Raw genomic sequence first — 9,334 nt, forward strand, 5'->3', positions numbered from 1 at the left:
ATGTTTTTTTGTTAAATGTTATTTTTGCACTGCCTCTGCCCCGTTTGCACTTTATGTAGCCCAGTTCGTCCGTGTCGCACATTTTGTTTCAGTATGTACTGTCTAACAATGTATATAGCTGAAATGACAATTAAGCTCAACTTCAACTTCATTTTCACAATAAACCACACAAATAAGGCAAAGGGTACAGTGTCTCACTGCAAATTCTCTTCAGTGATGGTTTGAGGAAAAACTACCCTGATCTTAAATAATTTTTTAATAATAATGATTGTACTGTTTGAACCCTTACAGGGCAGCTATATGTTTAGTACAATTGAAACACCCATCGAAACTAAACTAGGAGAAATGGTGGCCTAGCAGGTAAGGAGCGGACCCGTAATCGGAAGGCACCTCCCCAGGCACCTTTCATGGCTGCCCACTGCTAAGGTTGATGGTTAGATGCAGAGGACACATTTCGTTGTCACCGTGGGCTGTGCTGAAGTGTATCACAATGTCAATCACTTCACTTCTACTAAATTTGATGTATTTTTTGGAGTTGTGAAAATCTTATTTAAAAGGACAGATGTGCACAACTTTTGAGTGTGCTGAAAAATGGGTCTTGTTGCAGTCTTCATTCTCTGGTCCAGAAATCAGGGAAAGGGTGTTACTAAAAACCTTGTCTGGAAACCTTATAAAGAGGATTAGAAACTGGAGAAAGGATAAATCATACTGAATTGTCTGCTTAAAAGAAGGTGGGTGCAGATGTTGCTATGATAATTAATGATAATGATAATGATAATTAAAATCATATCAGTCACAGGCTGCAGCCCAATGGTATTTATACAGCACAGATTAAAATCATAATGTGCATTGCATAATTTGTTTTTGTTTGTTACACTGTGATCTGTTATCAAAGTTAAACCTATGAATAAAATGAAAGGAATGTGTTGTTAACTAAAACAGCATTTATCAGATGCCCTTATCCAGAGCAGTGGTGGCCTAACGGTTAAGGAAGCGGCCCCGTAATCAGAAGGTTGCTGGTTCGAATCCCAATCTGCCAAGGTACCACTGAGCAAAGCACTGTCCTCACACACTGCTCCCCGGGCGCCTGTCATGGCTGCCCACTGCTCACTCAGGGTGATGGGTTAAATGCAGAGGACAAATTTCACTGTGTGCTGTGCTGCTGTGTATCACGTGTGACAATCACTTCACTTTCACTTACTAAAAGAAATCTTCAGAAGCCACTGTATGCAACAATTACTCATTTTATTTAAAATCCATTATTGCAAAATCCTACAGAGTTGATCACTAGTCTAACATCAGTAATGGGCCTTAAAATGTAACTAAAGAAGGACTGTATTGAATAGGCAATATTATCCGATTAAAAACCTGGCACAGACACAAAGTCAAATGTTTTGAAGGGACATTATGTAGTGAATTATATTTGTAGATATTGGACCTCTTTTTTTTTATATATATCCATAACTAACTCTTTAGTAACGACACTGCACCCAACAAACGTTCTTCACGTAAAAGGCACTTTTAACATAATTGAAGAGAGACAGAATATTTTTCAGTATATTTTTTCTGCATTTCACAGGCATATTTCTTGAGCACTAAGTTAATATTAGTAGTCCAGAACAGTAGTTAAAAAAAAAGATTATCTCTCAATCTACCGTTTTATTCTCATCTTTCCTGCATTAACACTGCTTGTGCACAGATGGTAGAGCTTGGATGGAATGGCTCAACCTATATTTCACAACTTGGCTTTGCCTGCCTGCAGCTGCAGATTCTGGAGCTTCATGGCCATGCCCATATTGCCTGTGATCTTCAGCTTTCCTTGGAAAAAAGCCTGAGGGTGAAACAAGCAAAGTTCATTTTCAACACTTTTCTTTCTGCAGTCATTGCACATTTTCTTTCCCCAATAACCCATAGACACTAATAAGGGTCGTTAACATTTTTTGGTTTGAGTTGGAACACTAGAAGGCCTGTCCTGAGACAGAAAATACTACAATAAGACCAGGCCTCTATTTTCACAATCTAGCATGCTTTGTTACATGTTGGGCAGGAAGGAAAGAAATTAACTTTGTCAGACCAGAGAATTTTAATATTGCACTTGTGGTGAAGTGTGGTGACAGACAGGAACTCCCCATAAAAACAGACAGGACCTCCTGACCCAGATTCAACTATATTAATATGATTCAAATGGTTAATGCAGGAGGATTATATGTGCTTCGGAAACTGGGGCAGAGTCAGCCACGGCAGGAGCAGCTTACAGGAGGGAAAAAGGTCCAATAACACTTTCTCCCTCACAACATAAGCATTTTTCCGACTGCATAGATACTCACAAAATTTGGAAATATACACAAGTTACAAGTGATGACACAGCCAATCTCCTCCAATGCAAAAACTGCACTGTGTCTGATGCAAAACAGGAAGACCCCAAAATATTGTTACACACAACAAGAGATTGAATGACACACATAAAATGTTCCATATTCATGAGAATCTCAGCAAAAATTAACCAAAGTAAAACCGTTAGCCTTCAGAGAAGCATCTGATTCAATACCAATGCTGCACTCTGAAGGCTTCCTAAGGGAACTATGTTCTGGAATTTCCTGTAGATCCCATGCTTACACCAAACAGGCGTCTGAGAGGGATCCTGGCTTTCAGTCAAATGAGCTTGATAACAGTATAATACTGTTCATTTGTGTTAATTTGAGTACTGATTTAGGCATTATGGTACAGAATGGGGACCTCTTTCCTGTTGGACAAACCATAGAAAAGCTTGATCATAAAATCCAAATGATCCCTCACAGCTGATATAAATGAAAAAAAAATTCAAATCACATACTGAAAAGCAAGTACTTACTGTCTGAGGATTCATTTTCCCCATCATTAGAGTCAGCAAATCCGCATCAGTCATAGCAATGGTGCAGTCTGCATTTTTGGCTGAAGATTAAAGTAAAGGGGGGCAGATTGAAAAATTTTAACAGATGAAGAAATGACTTGGCATGTCTCATACTTCCACTCTTTCACTAAAACAATGTGCTCAACCTGAAATGATGCTTGTTTATTCTGAAACACGGCCCAAGCTTTCCAGCCAAATCAAACACAGAGATATGCACTCTCTAAAACAACACATGTACTATGGATGTGAAAGTAAGAATTTTACTGTTCCTAGCTCTGCTTGCAAACTTGTTCTTTCTAATTCCTGCTGTATCTTGATGTTTCAGAAAATGACTTTAAATCTAATATGACATAGAGTCTCATTTAGGGCTTTAGAGTGCATGTTGCGGGTTCAAATCCCACTTACTACCACTGTGTCCCTGAGCAAGACACTTAACCCTAAGTTGCTCCAGGGAGACTGTCCCTGTAACTACTGATTGTAAGTCGCTCTGGATAAGGGCGTCTGATAAATGCTGTAAATGTAAATGTAAATGTTGCTACAGTCATGCAACCTAATTTATAAATGGCGACTAGTGTTTTGGGAGGGGGGAAAAGAAGGAAAAAAATAATAAAATTCCCAGTGGTTCACATAACAAACACATATTCATGTCGTAGTCAGAAGAGGTGTTTAAAGCTATAATCTACGGATTAGAGCTTTAAACAGGCCTTAAAAGTTAGACTCGAGCCTGACAAGAACATCTTTTAAAAAGCCCACACCAGACATTAATGTGGCATAAATCCCCCCAATTGCAAGAGGTGGTACATTTATTGCACTTAGCATATGCAATTATACAGAGTGGCTTATAATCAGTAGTTACAGGCACAGCTTGCCTGGAGACACTCAGTGGGGTTTGAACCTGGGTCTTCCCATGAGCCATGAGGTAGTCCACTGAGACGAATGAAATGGCAGAGGTGACTTATGGGGACAAAAGGTGCCCATGGCCGAGGTGAAGTGGCTTTGAGTAGTGAATACCTGCATCAAGGCAGACAAAAGGCAGGGCTCTAGAGTGCAACCTAATTTCTCAATGGAATCATAAAAAAATAAATAAATCTGAGGTCAGCCATTTGGGGAGGGTTACTGATTTTCTGTAACACTGAAAGATTGTGATTCAAGCAGACACAGAAAGAAAGTGAAGTGATTGTCATTGTGATACACTGCAGCACAGCAGACGTGCACACAAGCAGTGGACAGCCATGACAGGCACCTCAGTGGCATCTTTGCTCAGTGGCATCTCAGTGGCACCTTGGCGGATCGGGATTCGAACCAGCAACCTTCTGATTACGGGACCGCTTCCTTACCGCTTGGCCACCACTGCACCATTATTTGGCTCAATATTAGGCCATATTAGGTCCAATTATAAATCGTGAAGAGCATGGTCTGCCTCTGATTGGCCGTTGTATAGATATTCCTGTATGTTTTAAAGTGGGTGTGCTGCAGTGAAACAGTGAACAGTAAATAGTCTACACCAGTCAGGTAGACTGAGTAGATGTAGCAACGGATTTTAGTAGGCCTTAAAAGTTAATCGTGTTTATTGTTTAAAGTTTAAGGCTTTATTGAGGTGGTGGATGCCAGCCAACCTGACTGGCAACACATGCCCCACCACAAGATTGGGGGTAACATACATGGCCGTGGCAGTCCCAATTATTATTGAAATTGATTAATATTCATTATATATATTAATATTCATATATATTGTTCCATTTAATATTACATTTATATTATTGATAATTCTGTATTTATTATTTAGACATTTTCTGTCTATTCATTCATCTATTTACTGATATATCATATTTCTCATATCGTGATTACAGACTATGAATTCAGTTGCAAATATTTCAATTGCTATTAATGAAAATAAAATTACATTTTCAATCAACTTCAAACTCGTAAGTCCTTTAAATGTTTCTGCCATATACAGTAATACTTAGTTATATCATATTTTATGTTATCAGTTACACCAAAAGATCAGGGTTTGTTACTCAGCATAATGCAATGGTACAGTCATCATTCTTATTATTTCATGTAATGTTTCAGCAGACACAGACAGAGAGAAAGTAAAAATCTTACGTTGCAGTGACAATTAAACAGCACTGTCAGTTTAGCATATGCAGCCATATAACTGCATTCTATGCATTACCTAAGAACAGACTTATATTATAATAGATGACTCAGGTGTTACTTGATGGCTTAACGAGTGGGTCAGATTGTGAAAAAACTTCCTGGCAGACGTTCCCCCAGGACCAGGTTTGGGAAACACTGCTATAGACTAACTTTTTGCACCAGCACAAACGTTATATGCACCAAATTTTCAACCACATCACATTTAATAACAGTTTTACAGGTTCACTTTTTAAAATTGCTGTCCATATAGGCAATATTCACTATATTGACTAAAAACAGGGTGGTAGTAGCCTAGTGGGTAACACACTCACCTATGAACCAGAAGACCCGGGTTCGAATCCCACTTACTACCATTGTGTCCCTGAGCAAGACACTTAACCCTAAGTTGCTCCAGGGAGACTGTCCCTGTAACTACTGATTGTAAGTCGCTCTGGATAAGGGCGTCTGATAAATGCTGTAAATGTAAATGTAAAAATTATTAGATATCAATCTGGTTAACAAAGTTATGGCAATCAGAGGCCCCACACAGTCATGCGAGACTTATTTTTTCTGGAAAAACGCCAACATGACTTCAAGGCTGAATTTCAGAAAGAGACTTCAGATACAGTATTAGAGGACCACTAAGACTAAATGTTGATGTCAGGGGACCTTTAAAATGTATATCATTGTAATCTCCCCTCTGCAAATACAATGAGTTTAATAATTTCAGATGTTGATTTCACAGCACTGTGACATGTCAGTTAGTGTCATGGTTTTGACATTGTTTGAGTTTGCTCCAGCTTTGTATGTGCTGAGTTTGTGTTGCTCTGTGTTGATGCAGGTTTCCTACCGGTCCTTCTGAGTCCTCCTGCACTCCAATTGCCAGTTGGCAACTTAATGGTTATTTTAACATTACAACTGTACAGTCTGATGTAACAGGCAACACAGAATTTTTGCTAATACTACCCAGATACAGAAAGCAGAAGCAAATATCTGTGGAACAACCACACCACAGTTAGCCTACCTGTATCATTGTGAACACATCCCTTTCCATTCTTCACATCCACAATCCACGTGGCCTCCTTCCCATCTGGCCCATCCTTCACCTTGAATGCGAAAACACCGCCAATCTTCTTCACAAACTGCTCCCCATTCTTAAAAACAGCAACATTATTAATATATAATTGTGCTATCCTTTATGTGTAGAAAGATCACATAACAGTGTTAACTGTTAAACTGACAAATAAATACTAGGAACAGTCAGATGAAATGCAATTTATCCAAGCATCCATTGACATTCTACATTCAAAGTGTAGTGATTGTCACGTGATACACAGCACAGCACACAGTGAAATATGTCCTCTGCATTTAACCCATCACCCTGAGTGAACAGTGGGCAGCCATGACAGGCACCCGGGGAGCAGTGTGTGGGGACGGTGCTTTGCTCAGTGGCACCTCAGTGGCACCTTGGCAGATCGGGATTCGAACCGGCAACCTTCTGATTACGGGCCGTTTCCTTAACCGCTAGGCCACCACTGCCCCACAGTTCACTGTTCACAGGACACCATATGCATATTACATGTACTGTAACAATTGATTAATATTCCAAGCGCAGGTTGTGAATTAAAAGCTCTATTTACAACACAGTGAGTCACAGCTAGACTTTTTCTGTAATACCAATTAATTGTATAGGGCTGAAAGTATGTATGAACTAATATCTTCCGTCTCCTGAGGTGCTGGTTATCCAACTCTTTGAGTTCATATGCAAAATCAGTCTCATTTATTCAATTTAAAGTACCTGGTGGTATGACATTTGGAGAGGCAGTATTCTGACAGATATTTTATAGATATAAATGGAGATACAAATTTGTTGCAATTCGGTATTCAGATAGTTTTCTGAAAAAAATTAAGTGAACTGAAATAACCATGTTTCCATTTCTATGTGCATGTGCTTATACAGGAGTTGGAGAGTGTGCACAATTGCACAAATACTTTCAGTTTGGTCACAAAACTACACAGCATTGCAAGGACACAGGAGGTACAATGCATTTAACAGAACAGAAATGGTACCTCTTCAAGCTTCTTTGCAATCTCCTGAAAGACAGCGTGTGCCTTGAAGTCCTGCATAGCACTTGCTGCATTTGTGTTCACTGCCTCTATCCGTACAGTGCTATAGAAGAAAACATTTCAGGTAAGATAGATCCACTGTGTGTGAGAAGGCAGGTTTAGCACTACCACAAGGAGTGTAAGAACAAGGTTCACAAAAGTTACCGTTAATCTTTTAAGCAGGCATTCTTCATATTATGGTTATGACTTTATTTTTATTTTTTATTAAAAATCACTTCACTTCATTAAAAACATAAAAGGTGTCCAGGATCTCTCAGAAAATATAGACCTACATTATCACAGAATGTTATAGCTCGGATAAGGTCATTGCAGCAATCACTTTATGCTATATAAAATAATGCAATAATTTCAGTTTCAACACACCATAGAACACTTTAACCATTAGTTGCAGTAGCGTTAAGCAACCTCCTCGCTTGTGATGCAGTCAACAAAAAGAACAAGCCTTTAATGGCAACACTGAATAATCCAATCACTGCATGACCAATTTTTTAAAAAGCTGCTGCAACATGAATCTACGCACTGTTAATTTAACAGTGGCTGCATCTGCATTTTCTATACAGGTTTTATGTAACTTAATGTTATTGTCAAATTGGCAACAACCAGTTCGCACACATTCAGAAATCAGAAAGTAAAGTGCAACAAAGCTTTTCTTGCATAAGTCAGCCTGGCCAGTGAAGCCATGACAGAACCCTGCTGCACTGCATAATTATGCATAACATGCAGGCTGTGGTCAATATTCTGCTTAGAAATACATGTCCTGTTTGATACTTGAAGCCTAGTGCTTCAGTTCTTCCAAGAGAATAGCTTCCACAATTTCCATTTCATTACAATGTAACAGGACAGAGTTTAGACTGTATAGTTTGAAATACTTAAGCCTGTTTTTATTGATTTGTGTAATATAAATGAATACAAAACAAGTTTCAAACAACATAAAACGGATTACCAGGATGTGTGCCTACACTATAACCTTACTAATACTAACTGATGTATTGTGTAATGTGTATTTGTTTTCCTTCTTGCTACACAGCGCTAAAAGCGCAAATTTTGTGATACAACATCCAATTTGGTTTGTCTTGACAGTACTTGCATTATATAGAAATGGAAACTAGCAACTGAAATTTGCCATGATATGTTTGTGGTGGACACTGCTGATACGAAGCTTTTTAACATCAGGCCATCTTGCTGTAGTTGTGTAATGTAATTGTTGTTGTACACCGCAGCTTTAGCTAATACGAACATTAGAGCAACGCTACTTTTAAATGCGTCATTACTGTCGGTTGTAGCATATTATCTCACCTTGTGGGCTGCAGTTCACGCATTTTGGAAAATTGATTGTGTGAGGTCGTCTTGTACGACTGATGCCAGAGCGACTTCCGCGTTCAACTGCGTCCCCAGACCCCATCAGTCAAGCACCGATAGTAGCCGGCAACATTAGAGATCACACTGCCTCAGCATTCTCCTAATAGTAATCAGCCTGCAAGTGTTTAAAAAAAGTCAGATTTTTACTCACATTATTGTATATGTTTTACTGTAAACTAAATTACATAACTATTCAGAATCACAAAACGTGCACATGGCAAGGATCTGGGTTCTGGTTCTGGGAAGGGGGCGGAGCTAGCAGGAACCAAGTTCAGGGGTTTTCTCTTTACATTGGTTTATATCAATTTAAAAGGGGTTTGTGAGGAATACAATTATTGCTTTTTATATAAAATGTATTATTTTGATGAATATGTGTAAATGTCAAGATATGGGAGGTTTTGAAATGACTTAATTGATTATGTTATTAGCCATTCTAGGGCTAATAACATAAAATAAGTATTTTATCAACAAACAAAAAATAAATAAAAAAGAAATACATACAAACGATTACAACGCATAACGACAAACAAAACGGTAAAAAAAAGAAAAAACAAACACAGACAAGCAGGCAGACACAACAAGTTGCATCGCCTCCAAGGGGAAGCGCAGGGGAAACCGGAAGTGAGGCAATCAGGAAATGCTAGGGAAACGGGCGGGGTGGATGGCAAGTGCAGCCCCGAAAAAGGGAACTGAGGCCCCATTTATTCTGGCTGTCCACAGCAGGAACAGGTGGACTCAATTTGCAATCACCAGGCATCCTACAAACACAACACAGAACCAAAACACACCAAAAAAAGTCAGGAGGTAACAATTATGTCA

General features: G+C 39.0%; 1 protein-coding gene across 1 annotated transcript; it reads right to left on the reverse strand.

The window, feature by feature from the left end:
* Positions 1–1,226: 1,226 nt before the first annotated feature.
* Positions 1,227–8,694, reverse strand: scp2b (sterol carrier protein 2b). The gene is made up of 5 exons (XM_029001050.1): positions 8,453–8,694; positions 7,100–7,199; positions 6,054–6,183; positions 2,852–2,931; positions 1,227–1,831 (listed from the first exon to the last, which is right to left on the reverse strand). Exons 1-5 carry the CDS (start codon positions 8,473–8,475, stop codon positions 1,736–1,738), a joined length of 429 nt encoding a protein of 142 aa, XP_028856883.1. The 5' UTR covers positions 8,476–8,694; the 3' UTR covers positions 1,227–1,735.
* Between the last annotated feature and the right edge of the window lie 640 nt (positions 8,695–9,334).

The sequence above is a fragment of the Denticeps clupeoides genome, chromosome 13, assembly GCF_900700375.1.
Source record: "Denticeps clupeoides chromosome 13, fDenClu1.1, whole genome shotgun sequence".
Taxonomy (NCBI): Eukaryota; Metazoa; Chordata; class Actinopteri; order Clupeiformes; family Denticipitidae; genus Denticeps; species Denticeps clupeoides.